This window comes from Coturnix japonica, chromosome 1 (genome assembly GCF_001577835.2).
Source record: "Coturnix japonica isolate 7356 chromosome 1, Coturnix japonica 2.1, whole genome shotgun sequence".
Classification (NCBI taxonomy): domain Eukaryota; kingdom Metazoa; phylum Chordata; class Aves; order Galliformes; family Phasianidae; genus Coturnix; species Coturnix japonica.
Genome location: NC_029516.1, coordinates 169,518,387 through 169,541,652, shown reverse-complemented (window position 1 = coordinate 169,541,652; position 23,266 = coordinate 169,518,387). Strand labels below are relative to the sequence as shown.

At 35.8% G+C, this 23,266-nt stretch overlaps 1 protein-coding gene across 27 annotated transcripts in view; it reads left to right on the top strand.

Annotated features, from left to right (window-relative positions):
• Positions 1-23,266, top strand: part of DLG2 (discs large MAGUK scaffold protein 2) — a 964,547-nt gene that overhangs the window by 661,862 nt on the left and 279,419 nt on the right. For all 27 annotated transcript variants that reach the window (XM_032442247.1, XM_032442245.1, XM_032442250.1 and 24 more), the window contains one exon: positions 5,905-6,074. In XM_032442247.1, the coding sequence (XP_032298138.1) occupies positions 5,905-6,074 (170 nt within the window). The remainder of the gene's footprint in view (positions 1-5,904; positions 6,075-23,266) is intronic.

The following is a 23,266-nucleotide window of genomic DNA, read 5'->3' as shown; positions in this document are numbered from 1 at the left end:
AGAGTGACCAGCAGAGTGATTCTCCCCCTCTACTCCACTCTCATGAGACTACTCCTGCAGTGCTGTGCTCAGGTTTGGGGCCATCAGCACAAGGACATGGAGCTGTTGGAGCAGGTCTGCAGGAGGTCATGAGGATGATTAGAGGGCTGGAGAACCTCTCCTATGAAGACAGGCTGAGAGAGTTAGGTTTGATCAGTCTGGAGAAGAGAAGGTTCTGTAGAGAGAGACCTCGAAGCAGCTTTCCAGCACCTGAAGCGGTTCCGTAGAAATGATGGAGAGGGACTTTATCAGGGTGTGTAGAAATAAGGTGTAGCAGCTTTTAACTAACAGGTATATTAATTAGATATAAGGAAGAAATTCTTCACTATGAGAGCAGTGCAGCCCTGGCACTGCAGCCCTGAGAAGCTGCATATGCTTCATCCCTGGAGGTGCTACAGGCCAGGCTGGATGCGTCCTGGGCACCCTGAGCTGGTGAGGGTTGTCCTTGCCATTGGCAGGGAGTTGAAATTGGATGGTTTTTAAGGTCTCTTCCAACCCACACTGTTGTATGATTCTATGACTCCAGAAAGAACCATAATTTGCAAGTGGGATATGAGGTTTTCTTCTACCTTTGTTTTATCCCTTTATTTTTAAATTGACTATAACAGTAACTATATAGTAGTTTACAGTGACAGAAGGAGGCCTGAGGGTGTATATGATTTTGCTACAGAAATTGTCTTGAGTATCTAAGGATTGTTATACCTAAAGAAACATTCTGTCCCATGGAACACGTGTATCACTGGCATTTGGTTTTAGCTCTGTGTTCAGTAATTGGAAAGGCATATTTGAAGACTGAATTTTTAGAGTTGTGATCTTTTATTCTTTATTCTTAGTTGAAAAGTAAATAAAACAATTATTATAATAATGCAAAGAAATTATATAAACCAGTATATGTAACCATTTTATTTACCATCTGATGGGAAGGGTGTGACTGAGAATTAGAAAAAAAACAAAGTGTAGGTGGAATTCTTCCTTAACTAATGGACTAGGCTGATTCTCCTGAGGTTGGGTGATGTATGTATATATTGATTCACTGATATCATTGCAAAAGAAGAATAATCAGTCCTTTCAACTTGCCACCTATAATCTTGAGTTCCTATATAAAGTGTTGTGTTCTTGTGACTTCTGAAACTAAAAAAAAAAAATAAAAAAATAAAAAAAAAAAATCAATCCCTTTTTATAGAGTTGAAAAGGATGGACAAAGGAGAAGCAAAGAAATAAAGTGAAATTTCAGTGCTTTCTTTAGCTGATACCTATGGAATTTTATGTTGATTCTCCCATAATAATATTATTTATATCTTGATTTCTAAGCTTTGACTTAAGACCTTATCAATTTTAGCTTTGTGGAGAAGATAGCTAAAAAGATGTTAGATTTGCTAATGTTAGCTTTTCTGCAATAGAAAATACTGTAACTATATTTGTGTAACCAGGGCTGCCACACTAATAGATTACTAATGAGTCTAGAAATGTCTGAATGATAACTAAGACCCATGGATTACTGCAGATTCAGCTTCATCATTGTCCCATGGAGCACAGATCAGTTTCTGTTTGCTGAAACCATGGTTGATACCAAGTACTTTATTTCAGGAGTTGCAAGTGGGTTAATGCATCCTGACAGGACTATTTGGTCTTCTGGTGCTCTTTGCTCCTGTACTAGGCTGCTTTGTGATTCTCTGCAGGGCACCATATTGCACAGAACAGGCTGAAATAAATAATCATTACCAGTTGTCACCTACTACATTTCTAACAATTGCCTAAGGGTTCTTACAATTGAATGAAGCAATTATCAGCTTTTCAAGGGTGTCTGCACAGCTTTTTGAAATCAGTGATCAGAAAACTCAGATGAAGATAGTAAAGTTTAGAACAAAGTTGGTAGAAGCCCTTAAAGGATAGTATTTTTTCCTTAATTAATCCAGCCTCTCATTTGCTTTGAAGATAGCAACAGCTACTGGTAAATCTCTGTGTATCTGACCTCCCTTCTAAAAGGCAAAATCTCTCATATTTCTTTCATCAGTTGTAACTATCCTGGCGTGATAATAGCGTGTATTGTATTCTGTGTTTTATGAACCAGGTTTCTTCATAACTGAATTATTCCACAAATTTAATAGAATATATCCATTTTGTTAAGGAAGTTAGGTGAGCCAGCATGCCGTGGGAAGTGTTGCCTCACTCAATTTTCACTCAGCAGTAACCAAATGGGCAATTCAACTGACTTGAATAAATTTAATTGCATGAGTATTTTGGCTAAAATGGAAATTGGATTACCTCAAAAATTTAATTAGAAACTTATACACTGTGCTGAACTGAGATATGAAGTCTCTTTATTTTCAAGGAAACGATAGCATGAAGATTGTTTCTGGGCTTCTGTTCTTTTAAAATATGATGGAAAATAATTGTCTTTCTTTTTCTTTCTATGCTTACCTTCTTTCTTCTTCCTTTTTTCCCTCTTTCTTTCTTTTTCTTTCCAACCTGGTACAAGCAGTTTCCAAAGTACTTTCAATTACATGCTACTTTTCAAAGAAAGATGAGAAAATTTATTCAAGAACTTTATGAATTCATAACATCAACAGATGTTGAGATTATATTAAGTCTTAGCAAGTCAAGTTTTCCATTTTTAGTCTCATTTTTAAGAGTGTTTTTTTCATCTAAAACTAGAGAAATATGAAAATGAAATTTCTACTTTCTTAAGTGTTATGAAAATCACTACAGATAGCCTAGAATAAAACTTACTTCCTTTTATCTTTCTTATTCATAAGAAAGCTTTATAATTTTTAACAGTATGTACCTTAAGAAGTAACTGTATGAACACGCTGTATGAAAGTGTATAGTGTCAAGCTTTACAAGCAGAGTGGCTATAATGTAATATTGCTGATGCTATTAAATAAATCCTTTAAAAATTATCTTGTTATGGAAACAAGACTCATTGGAACCATTTCCTCACACTTGGAGTGTTTTGTTGTTCTGTTTTGTTGGGTTTTTTTGTTTGTTTGTTTTGTTTTGTTTTTTGTTTTTGGTTTTTTTTTGTTGTTGTTGTTGAAATGCTATCGATACTGATGAATCTGTAGGGATCTCTATTGTTTTGTTACACTTGATTATTACTACTTTGCATCATGGGAAGGGCTTCTCCTTGGCAGACGTCTGAAACCGTGCCTGAAAGGGACTTGTACATAGAGCATATAACTACCTCGGGAAGATTTTAAGATAAATGGAGTTAAGAATACATGCAGCAACTGAAATATAGTTTTGCCATATAGTTTTAACATGAACATCTCAATTAAGTTGGGAAATACATTAGAGGTATTCACAAGGACAAAATAATATTGGTTCTAAGTATCACAGTCTTGTGCTAGTTGAAAGGGACCTTAGAGATCATCGAGTCCAACCCCCGGGATTCGAGCCTCCTGTGTAGCAGAGCGGCACTTCTACCACTTGCGCCACAGGGGGGATTCGAACCCTGGGTCTCTAGTGTTGCAAAATGGCATCCTTAACCACTGCGCCACCAGAGGCACACAAAAGTGTAAGTAAAGTAAACACACAAAAGTGTAAAGTAGTAAGACTTTACTCCTGAACACCTGAAAGAGTTTTCTTAAGCTGGATTTACCAATGTATTTTCCTATTAATATTTTGGTTTTATGTTGCTGCAGCATTTTTAGGTCACTGAGAGAGTAGACCCTGATTGTGGAGAAACTGCACTGTTAAAATTTAGTCTACTGTACTAAATTTGAAACAAATCTTAAGAAACTTCTTTGTTAATAATAAGGTTAAAGCCCATTAACCAGCTTACGTCCTTATTTTACTGCACTGTGGCCTCACTTTGCAGACTCCTGTGGCCAGTGGATTCTGTTGACCTATTGTTGCATCTGAATTTCTACCAAACTTATGATAAAGCCATAGGAATTCTATTGGTACATATATGCATGGATCTGCAAACTCACATGTGTACATGCTCTTCAATATTGTATTTATTTATTTTTTAGTCACATAAACTAAAAAGTTCATCTCTGTGTTTGTGAGGGTAATAAAAACCAGGGGGTTCCAAAGGTTATATATCATAGCACTAGGTATGTTAATCATAGTAAATTGAATGGGATAATTGCTGTCAGTGTTGCTTCTACACTGATAAATTTTATATATAAACAAAATATTAAAGTACATCCATTACTGGAGCAGCTTTTTATTATCTTACTCATATTCATACAATCATAGAATCACTCAGGTTGGAAAAGACCTTCAAGATCATCAAGTCCCACACGGGTAGTATTAATCTGTGTATGTTTTATAAGAGATGGTTTTACTGCTTGACAGTTGATAACTCTAAATGGTCAAATTTCAGATAGTAAAGTGAGATTCCTGTTGGACTGTAAATATCATTTTATCAAAGACCTTTTCAGTATATAGATATGTATGGCTTACTGATTTTGTCAAGTTCAGTGCAATTCAATGCCCTTCATTGACTTGCTTCATAAAATGTGCTTTTTTTTTTCCTTGATAGAAGACTTCACTAGAACCTTAATGAGAGGTTTTAGATATATAGACCTATCTAATAGTATTTGATATTTATCATTGCAGAACAGAGGACATGTAACCCTTCTTTTAGTGGTTTTATAATCTTTTCTCACCTTTTCATTTTCATAGCCAATCAATGGTTAAGATCCTGTGCTTTTCATTAACTCTATTTCATGTATGACAGTGAGAGTCAAAAATTTGACAAGAATCAGATATACAGCAATATTAATAGCAAGACCGAGCAACTTAGGCATAATTGCTATCCGAATAGGAAATAATAGCAGGATGCATTCATAATTTATTTAATAAAGCAATTTATATTAGACCCCTTATTAATTTGACAGCTGAACCTGACTATTGTACATTTCAAAAATGAATACTTCTGGCATAGATGGAAACCAGGAAGTCCATTATTGGAAAAACTGGAGAAATTGCCTTTCAGACCTTCAGTTTTGTGTCTTTCCTAACACAGACCAAGCATTAGTTGAAGGCTTTTATCAGTGCTTCTCCTAGTAAAGTTTCTTCAAAAATACTGATAAGACGGAAAATCTTTGGTTTCAAATAATGTTTGAGGTTTTGGCTTTATTTTATTGCTGTATTTTCAAGCAAAAATTGCAGCACAAGAATGTAAAATATCCATCCTAACTATTTGGAGTTCAAATAACCTTTTGTGAAAACTTAATTCTCTTTTTATATGCTACAACCCAGCAGCAAAATACAAAATAGGGAAAATACTACATCTAATTAGGTCATATTGAGGGTAAATAAATTAGTTCATCCCCATAGAAATATAATAAACATGCAAAATAAGAGTATGAGGGATTTCTTCTATATTCTATGAAAAATATATGTTGTTACCAAAAGGCATATCTTGGAGCCTTCACTTAGAGGTGAACTTCTTACTTTGATGAATTACAAATTTCTGGCTGTGTTGAAGAAGATAGATTTAAGAAGCTACTTTTAGAAATACTAATCTCTCTGTATTGAATTAAATCAACTGATTTCCTTAAGAGCAATGGTAATAGTAGTACCATGCATTGTGATTCTAGTAACTAGATTATACTGTTTAGTACAAACTCTTTCTACTAAGTCTGTAAAAACAAGTTGCTTATTATTTTCATCACTGTAATGGCTCCAACCCCAGTTTATAGTGGAGGACAGTAGGTGTGAGTAGGCATGATTTAGTTTGAATCCAGTATATATTTTGGAGAACTTGTGCATTCTGTTTTCATCTCAGTGCTGATATAGCATATTACATTATTGCATCTGGCAAACTTCCCAATTAAGTGGTTATTGTTTTAAAACACTACTGACAAAACACTACTCAGGCTAAAATATTGTTTCCCTTTTTTCTTGTAGGGTCAACGACTGCATCTTGCGAGTGAATGAGGTGGACGTGTCAGAAGTCTCACACAGCAAAGCCGTGGAGGCCCTAAAAGAGGCCGGCTCCATCGTCCGATTGTATGTTCGTCGAAGAAGACCTATTCTGGAGACCGTGGTAGAGATCAAGTTGTTCAAAGGCCCTAAAGGTAAATATGAAAATCAGAACATTTTAAGCTTGTTGGTTAGCTCTTCTCATAGATGAAAAAGGACCTGACTTTGTTGACTGGTTAACTGCTTGACATGTCAGTTACTGAAGTACAGTGAATTTAGGCTGGCAGAACTTGGATTCATGGCTGCATGAGTTTTTATTACATATAAAGGAATACGAGACACTGTGATTTGTCACAGTTCACCATGACCATGACCAAATGACAGATACATTGTGTGTATTCAGCATGACCAAATGACAGATACATTGTGGAAATGGGCAGGAAAGGGAATCATTTATTAAGTTGTTTTGAAATTTATCTATTTCCATAAAATAGAATGTATGCCAAAAATTTATTTATTATGAAAATGTAAAGAAGCTTTGCAGCTTAGTGCTAAATTTTGTTGGTCTGTTTTTCAATATGAGCAAAGGAAATAAGAAAAGCTGATGAGATTGTTGCTGTCTTTTCTTGTTCTAATTCAAGTAATGAATTGTGTGCTTTTTATATTCGACATATGAAAAAATCAGAATCATGTAGAAGTTTTCTGTTTTGTTTTATTGTTTGTTTTTTAATTTTTCAATATCATCTATTAAAACTAAGTTACCTGTTGAGAGGAAGCAAACTCATGGCATAATCATGTCAGTTTTGGCTGTAGGTTTCAGTACTAGTCACTTGCAGGATGCTTATCTACTCAAAGCTCAGGTAATTTATCTGAGAACTTCTCTTTCAGACCTTTACTGTACAGTGCAGGGACAAATAAGTGATTATCAACACAGTGCTGATTCTCCTCAGAGCCAGATTAGGTCCTAAAATCAACAAGGTACTCTTCATACCAACTCCTGTCTCCATACTCATATGTTTATTCACAGAGTAAGGAAAATGAATGTGCTTCTATACAAGGCAGCTGTGTCACACTGAATGTGGAGTAGTAAATATCTTTTCAGATGCTTCTTTTCCTACCTTTCTCATTCAGCATAATATTGAATTCATTTCTCACTGTTTGAGATTTTACTACAAAAAGGGACGTACTGGCTTCCCTATAACCCTGTAAACTTGGGGGTCACTAGCTTGCCTGGACATGTATATGGATATGTGATCATATCTTTCAGCACTTGAAAATGATAGAGAAGGAAATTTGCAAGGTGTTTCATATAAATATTCTTTTAATTTCCTCTGAGCCATTGGGAGCAAGAGCATTACAAGATGTGAGTCCATAAAAGCTGGATTATTTCATGCATGTTGGCTCTTCTAGCTAGCAAGCAGAATATAAGGGACAAAAGTTTAGTGACCATGGTGGGGGATAGGTTGATGGTTGGACTAGATGATCTTAGTGCTCTCTTCCAAGCTTAATAATTCTGCAATTCTATTCTATGTTTTATATCCTTCTGATTTCAGGTTTCATTGCAACTGCACCTGCTGCTTTATAAAAAGCTTCCTTAGCATCTTGTGTAATTAAAGGCAGTGTAACTTGTTCACTTACCTTTTTTTAAAAAGAACTAAATAAAAGATACAAATGAGTTGCACAACAGAAAACCAAAGATCCAAACTGCAGCTATTATGCAGAAATTCAAAGCTGTGCATTCACCTCTTTACCACACCTGATTAATATTATTGACCGGTGTCTATATTCAGTGTCTGGAACTATGCAATGATCTAACTGTGATCATTCCAGGATCATTCTGTCTTTCATTTCTGAGATTGTGTTTTGAATGCCTCTTTTGAGTCACCTCATTCAGATATGCAGTCTTAGTGATTTGCTGCTACAGCTTTGTATAGAACTTAGGAAATGGAAGGTGTTTTACTTCAGACACTCTCAGGACCCTCTACAAGTTGTAGCAGCCAATGTCTGTACAGTAGCTGATGTTTGAAGAGGGGAAGGATATGCAAAGGATGTTTCTTGTTGAAAATCAGTGGAATTTATACACTGTTGAAAACCATGTCCTTGAATAATATATTTTTCTTTAACTGTACTAAACATAACATGACTAATAGTAATTAAAATGGGTTTTCTGTGCTACAGGATTTGCTCCCTAGGAGCAAGCAGACAGACATTCAAAACAAAGCAATTTAACAGTGGTATTTGGCTTTGTAGCATAACTTGTGGATTACCTTCATATAAGACCCTGAAAAGAACTTTGTTCTATGTATGAACAGTGAATTATGAACTTCAGTCGCTATTCAGAGACTGCAGATCTCAAACTGTTTTGATTGCAGTTGACTTTTAGATTGCAGTTGGTTTTAAACCAAAGGAGTTCACTGGCCTCTGCGGTTTTCAGGAATTCCATGCTGTTCTATTACACTGTAAATGTGCTTTTACTAAAATCAGAAGTATTAAATAATGTGCTTCCCATAACATTAGTTATAGAAATTTAACTTTTTTTTTTTTTTTAAATATTTTTGAAGAATCAGCCAGTAATTTGGAAAATTGTTAAGCTAGCAGTCAGAAACTATTTATACACACAATTTGTTTAATATTTTCTGTACCAATATCTAATGGATAATTTAAGCTCTGAAACTGTATACTAGAAGAATAAATAAAATTAAACACAGAAAATGCCACTTCCAGTAACTACAGCAGTGCTGGATCACATAATAAATTTCTGATCTCAATTCTATAGGAAATGTAACATATGAAAGAAAACACAGCTGCAGAAATGGAGCTGAAGCTCAGGGCATATGAAGCAGAACAGCTGAGTACCAGGAAGCTTGAGTGTTAAAATGGCAGACTTAAAAGCACTAAGAAAGAAACAATATGAACAGTTGCTGATTCTACCATCTGGATTTTCTAGTGGCTTAGAACAGAATTATAGAGAAATAGGATTAATTTCCCTCACCCCTTTGGTAATTCAATAGTAACCATTCAGTGTCTTAACTGCAGCAGAGTTGTACAGCAGTGGCCACAGCTGCCATTTTATCCAATACATTTTAGATGGAAAAGCTCTGAACAGAACCAAAGCTACATCTCTGTTTTGTTGTCTGTAAGTGTGCCTTTATTCACTCTTGGTGAATTCATCATACATTTTTGATCAGATTCACCCCACTTGAATTTGAACCTTACAAAGAAAAATATCCAGGGACACTTATTCCTCTGCTCCTTTCCTTCTGTCAGAATTAGGGCCTTTTGCAGATTTTTCATTTAACCTCTTCAGGGTATTGTTTTGAGGCCCTAAATTTGAAATTAATGCATCTGTTAAGCACTGTTAGCCCAGTCATGTGTCTCTCTGCAGATGGCTGTCTTCTCTATCTTACTTTACTTCCTAAAGAGGAAACACTAAGCCCCTAAGTTGAGCATCTCAGTAAAATGCTCAGAAATACGATGAGATGTATACAAAGGACATAACATGCATGCATTTTTTGAATTACATAAATTCATCTAAATATTAGACAAAGTCATTCAGCATAACCCATTCCAGAGTTTACATTTCATTGTTTTGCCGTGGTTATCTGAAGTGAGTGTGCAGTATGTGGGAGATATGCTTTTCACATATCTAGCTCTTTAATTTTGTTGACACTACTTAAAGTGACTGGGTAGTAACAAAGCTTTCCTACTGTACTTGGAAAAGAATCAATATCTTTTAAGTACTATATCTTTTAACCCCTTGCTTAGTTATGGAATTTTCTTGAAGAGATGCAGACCATCAGTGGTTTCCCTGCAAAATTACCTTGAATTGTTACTGAAATGTTCTCCATTAACATTGTTTCACAAAAATTTTCATTTATGTCATCAGAGTTGACATATTTTAGTTTCAATTGATGGCCTTAATGGGAAAAGCTTGTGCTGTGTTGCATTGAGAGTGACAACTGAAGTAGTCCAAGAAGTTGGGTACAATTACTTGTGCTTTTGAAATATGTTAAAAGTGTCACTCCTTAAGCAATGCATTCAATTCAAGGCAGTAGAAGGGCAGCTTTTTAAAAATGTTTTCAGTAGCTGTTCCCAATAAGTAAGGAGAAATCCTAGCATTATTTTTATCTACTAAGGCAAAGCCAAAGGTTACCTTTTCATCTCAGGTAAAAAGTACAACTCTTAAAATAAAACAGGGAGCTTTTGCAAACAAAGAACCCCAATTACCAGTTCCAGAGAGCACAGAGAGCTTTCCAGTTGTGCTGTCCGATAACTGTTTGCGAATGATTCCTTCAGAGAGATGATGATGTGTATACTTCTGTTAATATAGCTATCTCTCTACTTTTATCCTGGCCTATTTCCTCTAGTTTACCGAACACTAAATACTACATAGTAAGCAATATAACTTGAGTAGGAAAGGGTTCTAAGATGAGTTAGGCAGATTGTTTATTCATTTATGATGGCCTGAAACTTTCAAAACATTTTTAATTTCATGCTTAGAAATGTTTTAATAATTCCAAAGAGTTTTCAGAAAAAAAATGTTTTCTTCACAAACCAGAATCATTTTTGTATGGTCTTTCAAAAATTTTAGTCCTGTGGATTCATCAGCTGTGAAGTCATTTCTATTTTTCAGTGTTTTCCATCCATGCTGTGAGCATTTTCATGAATCCTGATCTAAAACAGAGTAAAAGTGGATAACTTTTAAAAGAGATGTAGAAATATAAGAAAGCAGGCAAATTTTCCAAATTCTAGATTTCATGCTATTGTAATGCACTTACCAAAGGAATAAATAAGAAAGGCACCACATTTGAAACTAAAATACAATTTTCTTTATGAAATGTCTTTGTTTGAAGGGGCTGGCATTTAATCCAATAAGCAGAAAGAGCTCCATCAAGCACTAAAATATCATTTTCCAATTCTAAGACTGTGATTCAAAATCATCATTTCTAAGTTAACATCACTAAAAGACACAGCTTCCCTGTAGGCTAAGATTGTTTAATATAAGAACATGTGAGTATCTGAGCAATTTATCACATGAATATGGTATTCTCTTGAAGCTCATAAAGTTAAACACTTTGCAGTAGTGCTATAAGAGTTTTTCTTATTTTTCAGAAATACTATTTAATACTGCCAGTGCCTGACAGAAGAAATCATGGCAGGTTATATCTGCGTATTTTTATTTCTGACTCATTCTTTGTTTTTATAGAATCATGAATTGCTCAGGTTGGAAAAGACCTTAAAGATCATGAAGACCAACCACAACCTGACCATAGTTCCCTAACTTCAACAACCCTCCACTAAATCATGTCAGTGTTTATTTGGTGTAATTTCAAATGGTAATAGTTACAAGAGTGACAATTCCATTCTAGTTTTACAGGCTTTGACTAGATTCTTTTTGTCTTCAGTGGAAAAAGTAAATCTAGCATGTTACAATTAAATGGCAGAATATGGTTCTATCAAATTATTGTCACATCAGACCAAATTCAATCATCACTGGAGCTAAGTAGTCAACTTATCTGCAAGAATCTCACACTTGAATTCAAACATCACCCAATTGGTGGGTTGTCTCACGACTGAAAATTAGAACCATACTGTGAGCTGCAGAGTGTGCCCTCATTGAAATCCTGATATGATAATTTTGACTTCTCTTTTTTTATATTTTACTGACATTTTCCATTTGTGTTAATTTTCCATTTCCATTTCTCCATTTTTATCTATTTTATACATAACAATTTGTTTGTTTTGTGTTTTTCCCTTAACACCATTCAATTTTTAAAACCTCTCCAAGAAGTTCTGGGACTTCTGGGATAATATGCAAAATGCACTCCTCATCTCATAGTAGATTTTAAGTACTAGTTTCCAGAAGTCATTCATAACAAATGAAGTTTCTACCGAAATGAGCAGTACTGTCTGCAACTCCATCACGATAACAATTTCTGAAGTGGTGCTGTTGCAATTTCAAAGTGCAGTGCTGTATTTTAATAGCCAATTGAGATGGCTATAAAAATCCAGCACTGTGCATTAAGATCATTACTAAATTGCTTCAGCAATACTTACTGATGAGGCAGCTTCAACAGAATACAATTCATCTTAATTAACTGTGTCTGCAATAGAGCAAAAACAGCAGCGCAGAGAAAGATGTGCAGGTAGGTTTGGATGCCAAAGATGTTGTCTTTGAAGAAAAAGCAGCTTTGGCTAGCTTCCCTTTGTCTTCACTAGAGAAAAAAAGTAAGCCTGCCAAGCTGATCGTTACAATTGCAATTAAATGGCAGAAGATGGTTGTATCAAACTGTTGTTATATTACACTACATTTCGCCATGCTTGGAGCTAATTAATCTGTTGTCATTTCAATTGACACTGCTTTCTGAATTAGGACTTCCATGTTACTGTCCATTCACCTTGATAATTTTATCAACTCTGGCGCTAGACAGAAAACAGTACAGTATAGCAGTGTGTCCTCATTTTCTCTGATATTGTCAATCCTTCTATTGTGCCTAAAGTTACTTCTGTAGCTTTTAGTGAGAATTAAGAGGAGTTTGTATAATTTGAGGTTCCCCCTAGAAAATAATTCTGGCAGGTTTACCTCTGTAATCTCAAACAGGAATGCTGAGAGAAAAGTATGGTGCTTACTTTTCTTTGTTCATTTCTATTACGCAGAGAGAGAAGGTGTGCTTAAATTCTGTTCTCAGCTGTTGTACCAGTAATGGACCATTTTATACTCTTTGATTTATCATTAAAAAAAAAAAAGAATATTCTGAGTTGGAAGGGACCCAGCTGTCCCTGTACTTGTGGCAGTCCTTCAAAGGAAATTACTAAATGCATTTTCCAGCTATCTACTGATTGCTGAGACACTGTTGGAAAGTTTTCTTTCAGTATCTTTTTGTCTCTGGCTTTAATGGAAGAATGTTTTATTGATGCCATTGTTTTTTTCTCTGTCTCAGTTTTAGTAATTCTGAGGTGATTTCTCCACCTCTACGCACTTGTGTTTGTTTGTTTGTTTGTTTGTTTTGTCTAAGACAAATGTTACACAAATTCCCAGTTAATCTTGGTCAGTTTCTTTTTCTAGCTGAAATGTTTTCTTCTGACCAAGTGTAATGTAATTACAGTCAATCCTGTAACTATAACATGTCTGTGCTTGTTTTTCTTCCCCTTTATATTAAGAACTATTTGGTCAGAGAATATTTTCATCGTTTCCATCCCCACTCTACAGTACTGTGTAAGATTTAAAAGGTGAGCAAAAGAAGATCCCTTTCATTATGTTTGCGTCACTGTTTTCATCAGGCCAAAATGAGAAAGGGAGGAGGTCCAGCAGACAGGACAGCAAAATGGTAATTATCTCATCACTGTTTCCAGATACACAATAAATCAAAAGATGAGGAAGGAGAATGATGTCATTTGCAAAACTACTAGCCTGGGTGTGGAAAGAAGTCCTTCTCTAGACAGGCCAGTATCTTTTCTCTGTTTTCTTAGTGGAAGAGGGAGAATTGTCTAAGGAGTGGCAGCTTCCCTGCTTCTTTTTTCACCACCTATATGTTCTTTGGTTTAAATTCCTCAGGTGAGTTTTAGAGAATGATTATTCTTGATCGTTCATCACTTTAACAAGTAAACAATTATATGACAGTAATTGCTCGGAGCCTGATATGACATCCAGATGTAACAGAGGATACATTAAGGCTTTAGCATCCTTTGTGGAATTCGTTCACTGACATGACATCTGTCACTTGCAACTGAATAGTCTGAGAATCCTTAAGGCTGTTTCTTTGCACAGCTTCATCCTTTCTTGAGTATAAAGCCAAAAATGCAAATTAACCATGCAAAATTACAGAGCAGTGATTTCACCCTTTATTGCTCAGTTAACTATCTACATAACAATTTCTGTCTTTCTGGTAGCCTATCAGGTATCCAGGTCTTCCTCAAGAAATCTACTCTCTGAAAGACAACATGCACAAGTAAAATACTACAGTGCCACTAAAAACACATAAGATATGTTTCATATTTGTATATTTTTATGTCTCGGAAAGCCGTAGATATTCATTTTTCTTGTATTCTTGTCTTCTTCTTTTTTTTTTTTTTTTGGTGGTAATTTTAAATACAGGTAGCCAGACTTCTGAGGCATGCTTCAGAGATTTAGATGGTGGTAAAGTTCAAAAGCTGGGTGAAGCTTTAGAGATTCAAATGATGCAACAAATGAAGTAGAAGTCTGCAGCCTATTTTAAAAATAGTCAAGATTCTCAATATTTTTATTTTGTTTCCACTAGTTGAAAAAAAGGAACATGGTATGTTAAAAGTGTCTCTGAAAATCTGAAGGAAGTAGTTGGCTCAGTCAGGAGCCAGATGCCAAAGAGATTAATTACATATAATCATTCATCTATCAATTCCCCATATTATAACCAAGCCCTGTCTTTGGGTTTGTCATCCTCATTTTGCTTGCAGTATTCTGAATCTTATCTGTGATTGTTGTTAGCTGTCATGAAAACAAAAGATTTCTTTTTAGATGACAACTAAAAAGTGGCAATCAGATCTCAACTTGTCCAAAAGAAACTTCCCTTCAGTATGTTAGCTTTAACTTACTATTTGTTAATTCAGGCAATTTGTTCAATGAGTTTGGAAAACTGTTTTGCCTTCACCTGTAAGGATTTTCTCTTTTGTTTTATTTCTTTAATTATATGGATATTCCTAGAGATAGCAGTCTTTCTTTTGGTTTAGATGGAAGAAGATCCTTTGCCTTTTGCCAGAATAAAATGATTTGTGCAGGTGGCCCCACTTTCCAATTGTTCCATCTTGATACATAAATTGAAGAATCCCTAAGCTCTGCAACTCCAGCACACAAAAATTCTGGTGTTGCATCTGCTACATCAGTCACATACAAGGGTCAGTTCTTCTGGACATCTTGCAAAGGTTCTTATATTGCTGATGATGTCTGATCATTGCAGAAGCACAGTTTTGTCTTGCTGTGCCAAAGGCTTGTGATCCCTGGAAAATAGTTACTTTTCAACTGTTTTTCAGGTGAGCAGTAAGGCTGTGTGATTCCTGAGAATATTGCTTCTTTTTCTTTGTTTTTGGTGTTTTGTTTAAGATCTTTTCTGCCATTTGGAACAACTGCAAAGTGATAAGTTTTTCTCAACACAAAACATTTGGTGTCTGAAAGACAAAAAGAAAAAAACATTTTGTGAACTCTTCCAGAGTACATTTTCATCTGAATTTATATGAGAAAGACAAGGAGAAATCTTACTGCTCTTAGTGCCTCTAACCTGTATTTCCTAAGACAAATGTACAAGTGAGAGCTTGCGAAAACCAATTATATCTGTACAATAAGAAACATTAGCTCATATACTCAAAGTATTCCAAGAGCATGAAACCAAAGGGATGTTGGCTTCTGGAATTCCAGTAGTGATTTCTGTGAACAAATAAGAAGCCTGCTCTTGGATTCTTTAGAAGGAAGTTTGTCCAATCATTTCCTTTCATAGAAAGAAAAAGTTGAAAAGCAAGATCTTAGCACTGAACTGAATGTAAAATAGCAAAGACAAAAGAAAAGAAAAAAAAGTCTTTAGGATAGGACAAAAGAGACACTGCAAAAGCTAAAAAGAACAATATCCTCTGGGCATGCTTGAAGACTTCATTTTGGAAACTGATATTTGCAAATAAGGATCTAATTGACTTTTTCCCCATAATCTGTGTTCTGGTTTGGTTTAGTTTGTATTGCAAACTGGGGTATAGGATATCTTCTGAAATGATTAGAGAAACAAAGGGAAATGAAACAAGGAAGCATAAATTTGCTGTAAATAATTTAGTAAAGTTGTTTAGTGTAGGCACACTTATGTTTCCTCTACTGTAGCCAAAAAATGAACTTAGTTTTAATAGTAGGCCAGGGGTGGATCTTATCTGTAGTGTGTAAGTTGTATATGAGCTGTTTTTAAATTGTAATGATTGTGAAGTGCTACAGCCAAAATTTCCAAAAGCTATATCAAAATACTTGTCAATTCGATAGCAGCACACACATCCCCTATGTGAAGGAGTAAAACGATTGTAACTTGGAGATGTGCTTTGTAGATACAGAGAGAATGCTGAGATGACAGATGCTTTTAAGGAAAGATATAAAATGTGCCTACAATTTGGCTGGCATAAGTTTTCACAGCAAGGTCATCTGTAAGAAGAATGCTATTATGATTAATACTAGCGACAGCAGAATGAGACTTCAGCCTGAAATGAAGAAGCATGCCAGGCAGCACTTAAGTATATTAGACATTTTTACTCTTGCAGGATCTTATGATTTTGATCTCAGACCACTCAGACAGTACTGATCTAACCAGAGCTAACTGGGGTTCTTTTATACACTGTGCAGCAAAGGCAAAGGGGAAAAACTGCCAAGTGCAAGCAGAAAGCTCATTTTCATTGAAGTCAACAAGGGAAGACAAGAGAGTATAAAGGCATGAGTTTGCTTTCAAAATCTCAAAGGAATACCAGAAGATGTAAAATATTGTTATAAGTACAGAAAAAAATTGAAGACTGGTGGTTACCCGAGGATGTAATGCTCTTTTGCAACATTTTTTTCCATATATTTTTCTCAGATGACACCGTGTGCTGGGAGGGGTTAATACTGAAAGTTGTCTGGAGGAAAAAAAGAGAGAAAAAAAAAAAAAAGACATTATGATGTATTGTAATTCAGTAAATTCAGTAGGGACAACTGCAAAGCATTCTTAGTAGAGACAATCAAATAATGCAATAAATAGTGTTTAACAGGAAACTGTCAGGACAAGAAACCTGTAGCAAAGGATCCAGGACTTTGTATGCTGCAACATCTTGTCTTTTCAACATCACGCTGTGATGAAACATTCAAACTCTATATTGGGATTTATAAATTGAGGTATAGTTTATAAGACATGAGAAACCCTTTCATCCTTCACAGGTAAAGACTGAGCTGGAGAGCCCAGGCTTTGAGATTTCCACTTCAATAAAGGTGTGGACCAGCTGGAAGGACTCCAGGGGAAAGTAGTAAAAATGATCAGAGATTTAGAAAGCCTATCCTACAAGGAGGGAATGAGTGATCTGAAGTCATTTATCTGAAAAACCAAAGACTTGGAAGGGGGGTTATGGGCCTCTAACAATACTCTTCTTACTTTGTAGCACATCTTTGAAGAGTGATTTTTCTCTGTGTGCCTGGCAGGGAGGACGTAGAACAAAGCATAATAGGCAAATTACGATAAGCAAGATGTGGACTGGATTTAAAGAAAAATGAGGACTGTGATATGATAGATTACCAGGCAGGTCACTGTGTCCCTAGAGGAGGAAATAACCAGGTGTGCTGCGTAGCCATTTGTTAGCCATGATGCAACTGTCTTTGGCTCTGCCTTAGGCCAAGGAGGTAGAATAAATGATCCATGGTGTTTCTTCCAGCCCTGAGACTCAGTGATCATAAGAACAGTTTCTCGTTTCTCCTCAGTATAAAGACAAACAGAAGACGTAGGGCTATTACAGTCCTACACCTGTAGAAATAAAAAGGTGTCTTCCAGGCAAAAAACAGGCACAACTAACGTGCTTTTTCTCAACTGTAATTTAGTATTTTGATTTCTGTCTTTTTTGTTTTACTTATGGCTAGGAGAGATTAAGACAGTTTTAGAAAATAGTGAGAAGCTATGTTGCTTCTTCACATGTGATATTATTAATGAATACTGTAACATACCATGTCAGTCTGCATATTCTTAGTTACAGCCAGCACAGGTTTCTCTTGCTTTCAACTTTTCTGTTGCTCAAGTCAGGATTGCGCTCCCTAGGAACATTTTGGTCAGATATATGGCTGGGTCTTCATTAAAAGCTCTTCTCACAGAAGGTTTCAGTACTTGGAGGCTGGCCAACACCCCACTGCTTTGGACTGCACTAAAGCTTTTAATGCTAAGTCTTGAGTTCAGATAAAACACTTTTCTCCGGCTCTTAGCAGAACTGGGTCTCTTTACACCTAAAATCTATCTTATGGGCTTTGGGTTTTGAGTTTGTGGGTCCCACTGGGATGAATCTGTTCACCCAAATAACTGTTTTAAATTTCCAAGAGATGGCCAAGTGGTCTGGGAATAAATCAACAGTTCGGTGCATTCAGTCTTTTCCCCAGGGTTTCACTTTTAATCAGGAATGCTGTGCATGCCACTCCCAGTCAAACAGCAATACACCGTACCTCTGACTTTGCAGAGAGATTCAGGGGCTGTTATTAATTGAAACAGCTGATGGAAAAACCATATTAATACCCTGTGATGAACTCCTCAGAGGATTAGTAGCAGGGTCTTATTTTTCACTGTATCTAATAAAGATACCTGATAAAATAAATAAATAAATAAATAAATAAATAATCAGGAAAAACCTTTATTCAGAAAAAAAAAAAAATAAATTAATTGAACCCAGCCTGCAATAATCATATTAAAATTTTATGGTCAAGTCTTCACACTGTAAAGCATCAGCTGTTAGAAAATCTTATGTGCTCTGGGATCAATCTGGAAAGATCTGTATTTCTGAATGCAGATTTCAAATATGGGTTCACATTACTATTCCACTCATGTTTACTAGAGCATAATTCCCTTAGCCAACATTTAGCAAAATTTCTGTTGAGACATGAGATGTTTGATTTTATTCCGTGAGTAAAGGATGCATCTCACTGGCAAATAAAGCTTTTTCATTTGTTTTTTGTCTTAAGAGTTCTGCAAGAAAGCATCAGTAATAAACAGATCTAAGGGATAGTTTTGGGAAGAAAAGTCAATACAAAGAGCAATGGCTCTTGAATTTCAGAGTACCTTCACCTGATTACTGTAGTTCAGTAAGCAACACCTGTTTTTTTTTTCTGTATCATTTATGTACTTGCAAACTTTGAACATCAGAGTTCTGTAGATTACCTTATATGAAAATTACTTGTCAATTTATGACTTGATTTTTAAAGAGGAAGCGACTGAATGGATGACAGATTATTTATGGATTGATTGCAAATAGATAAGAGGCTACAAGATGAACTATGATTTCATTTTGTATTTCCATGCTTCAGTATAATTGGCAGAGAGCTTTTCAGGAACGCAATTCTGTTCAGCTTTGCAACAGGGATAAGATGATAAATGCTAAATTCCCTTCATCAGATGGAGTATGAACAAAAGAAACTGATGAGTCTTTCTCTGACATTTGTGGTTGTTAAATGGATCCTAAACTGACAGACTACTCCTTCTGTCTCCATATAATTGGTGAAAAAAAAAAATAATTAAATATTCGTCTAGAACAGCTATCCAGCTTAAAAAGCACTGACCCAGCTGTACTCAATTAAAAGTATATCATCTAATGTTACATACAGCAAAAAGCTTTTTTTGTGTGTGTGTGAATTATAATAATTATTTCCTGTGTCGAGTCTGTAGATTTCAGTAATGAATCTTGATCTGAAAATAGTGTGAAATGCACAGCTTCACATTGTATCACGATTTAAAAACTGAACATCTCATCAGAAAGTAATAACTGTAAAACAAATCTTTGTGTGCACATCTACAGGATCAGGTGCTTTTCACTTTATATTATTAGAAGATGAAATAATTTGTGCTGCTGTCAGTAATTGCAGTAATTAATGGTAAACTAAGCTGAAAATTATGTAGGCGCTATTTGTTAATGACAGCCAAACCATGATCGACTGTCAGCACAGATTTTGTTCCCAAGCTTGAAACAATTTGTATACTTCAAGTATTGAGAGTGAACCTTAATTCATACTTTGAACCCAAGGTACTATATATTGTTACAGTAATAGCAGATTCTTTGAATCTCATCAGTGCATTCAAGGTTTCTGTAACTGCCTGCTTGTCTCAAGCCACTGCAGAGGATCCATGAAATGTGTTTTTGCTGCTTAGATCCAAGTCACATCCTTGAACTCTAACCAGCACTGGAAGGGGGGAAAAAATAAAAAAAAAAATAATAATAATTTTTAAAAAAAATTAAAATAAAATCTTTAGTATTTTATCAAAATTTTCTGGTGGAAAGATGAGAGGGATCGGGGAAAGTGACTTGTCTTGGTTTTACAAGTGAGATCAGCCTTGCCATGTTGATCCCATATCCAGATACCTCTGCCTACTTTAGAGAAGATTATCAAATTGATCTCAAGGGAAAACTGTATTTTGAACAGAGGATAATGTAAAAATAAATATGGCTACAAAAGCATATTTATGGTAATGTGGCTAGTTGTCTTAAAAACCTGTATTAGAAAAGAAAAAATAAAGGATTTCCTACTGCATTCAACCCACGTGTGCAAGCATTCCCTGAATTAAATGCCATTCTCATAGGGCAACCAGTGGTCAGTAAATTCAGCTTTCTCAAGCTCAGTACTTCTCTAGGAAGGGTGAGTTAAAGGTTTTATATTTCATTCTCTAATCAGGAAATGTTCATGGTACCAATATATCTGTCAGAGCAAAAACTGGAGAAATATTGAATAAGCACCATTATTTCTTTCACCCCTTTCTTTCCTTACAGCAATATCAGACATTTTAGCCCTCAGGAGCATTACAAAGCTGTAATTGCTAACTTCTTTTTCTCAAATTTAGGAGAGCAGTTTTATTGTTCCCTTTCTACCCAATAGGCCTCATGCTCTAATGGCATACTTTCACAGAGAGTTTTTCAGGTGCTCTGATAGCCTAAACAGATACTTCTGGTCTCCTGTCCTCGGCTTCTGTCCCTGCATCCCTTAAGTTGAGTTTGCTGCAAACCTGCTCTGTAATTTGTCAAGATCTCTTTGCAAGGCCTCTCCACCTTTGACAACATCAATAGTTTATTCCAATTCAGTATCATCAGCAAACTAGCTCAGAACACCTTCTAGTCCTACATGCAAGTCATTATTCACCATAGCAGCCAAAGTCATTCTAAAGTACCTCTATAAAAAAATGCGCTACCAAGAAGAGGGACATGAAGCCCAACATCACCCCACCTATCACCCCTGCTATTGTCCGTGCTGGTGAACACACACCTGATCAGATCCAGTTGTCTTGTTTTTTGTGCTGTTTTAGAGCTGGTAATCTAATGGCTAAGAAACATTCATGGTTAGTAAAAGGCAGGCACTGGGGAAGCTTGGCCAAAGACAAGGAGGAGAACAGAGTTACCTTTTTTGGTACTAATGAGTCTTTTGATGAGCATCTTAAAAATGCACACTGCAATCCCCCACCTGGCTTTCTGCTGCTAATTAGGAAAACCTGCTACTTTATCCATAACGTGGCATATGGCAAAGGGTGGGATGAAACCCCAAATACCCTTTTGAAGAGAAATGCTGCTAATACAGAAACAAATAGAGTGAGAAGAAAAAAAAAAGGAAAATAAAAAAAAAGAAAAGAAACAAACAACAACAACAGAAACTAATAATAATAGTTCAGCTAACATTCTGCCCCACAGCAACTTATGCTGTGTTCAACACTATTAGTTGTGACCGTACTGTGCCACAGAGGCAGCCAAGTTAGTAAGTGACCCTACCACAGAGGGAGCCAGCTATATGATGTCTGCCTTCCTCTGTAATACCAATGTCTGGCAACTGGATCTGAGTACTGTTTGTTCTTGGGGGTGTGCTGAAAATGTGTGGAAACTTCTTGTATGAACAGGAAGACAGTGTGAATATGCAGCTTCAGAGAAGGCATATGCCTACTATGCATGGAAATGAGAGAGAAGACATTTAGAAAATAAAATCATAAGCAGTTAATCCTGTTCCCAAATGGCAGATTTCAAATGTCTCTCCTTTATTTCACTAATTTTCATCTTTTTAAAGCATAATTTGAATGTTCTTCACATGGAATGTTTGGACTTGGTGTACTGTGGTTTTTTGGAGGAGAACTGATCTGCTTGCTATATCTCTTAGACTGTCAGTAGATGATAAGCACAAGATCATTTTCTTTTCTTTTTTTTTTTTTTCTTTTTTTGCATTTAAGTTGGTAAAATAGTGGCGTTGTGTTTTAATATGGTTTTCAGCAAACTTGAATTCTCAACAATGCTTTAAAAGTAGCTTATTCTGAAAAATTAGGAATACAACCTTCTCTTTTCAAGTTAAATTTTAAGGTATTCTTGAGAATTCCCATGGTGCGATTAGGCCATTTTTCTTGTTTGTGCTTTCTGGGAAATCTATTTGAAATTAATTTGAAAAAAAGGTAAAAAATGTTTAATAAACATCATTTGTAATGAGGCTTTCAGTTTATTTTCCTAGCTTCCTGTTTCTTTTCTCTTTGATTACATCTGGAGAGAATATGTCTTTAGGGATAATTATATGCAGGCAAAAACTCCATAATGGGGAAAACACTTAACTGCAAAACTGAATGGAAAAATAGGAATTGTTTTCATTTGCATGTTAAACAATTTTTATAAATTTTCTACAGACAAATCCAATTTAACAAGGTAGATTTTGAAGGCTGTGTTAAAGATTACAGAAGGATTAGCTTTAGTGTTATGCTAATTCAACGTTTTACCTGCTATATCTACTGTGTGATTGTTTTTAAACCTGCTCTTGCTGCCTTGCAGGTACACTAACATTTGCATTGTAGTCTCTCTTCCCCATCATCTCCTGCAAGCAATGTAAACAACCTTTTTTTGAGCCAAGGAGTGTAACTCTGTGTTCTGACAACAGATTCCTTTCATGCTGTTGTTAAGTCATTGTTTTCCACTATAATGCTTGGTATTTCCACCCAAAAGAATGGGAAGAAAAAACACAAAACCAACAGTTGGAAGAGGGTTGTAGTTGTGTAAAATTGTGTCTAAATGGATATAAAGGCCAGAGCAAAATCCAGAAAAAATCCCTGAAATATTCAAAAGGCATTTTAGCATATTCTGAACTGTAGTGCATATATATCTGACTTTAGTCTCAGAGAACCTAGGTAAATCCTTTGGGTCCAAAAAAACAATGCAGAAGCAGAGTGAGCCCCAAGCAGTGCTAGGCTGGAACAGCTGTAAAGAACTGGAGGCAGCAGTGTGCTGGCCCAATTTTAAAATTATATATGGTCCCTAATGGCATAGATAGCAGTAAGTAAAATTTGAAATAGAGACTGCAGGCTTGTTTAGGTAGTTACAATCAAAGTTATGAAAACCAGCCTGCTACCACTGTCACTTGGGTCAGCCACAAAGCTGCTGTCCCTCCTTCATTCAGTTTCCCCTAGGTGCCATTTTAACCTCTGTAGGATCATTCTTTAACCTCAGCAAGTTTGTTTGTGACACTCAGCTGAGAAAAGGAGGGAGGGCATCCAGAGGGACCTGGACATGCTTGAAAATCAGACAAACAATAATCTAATTAGATTTTACAGGGCCAAAGGATTGCAGTTGGGTTGAGGCAATTCTAGATACAGGTACAGGCTGGCAGAAGAACTCATTTAAAGTTCTG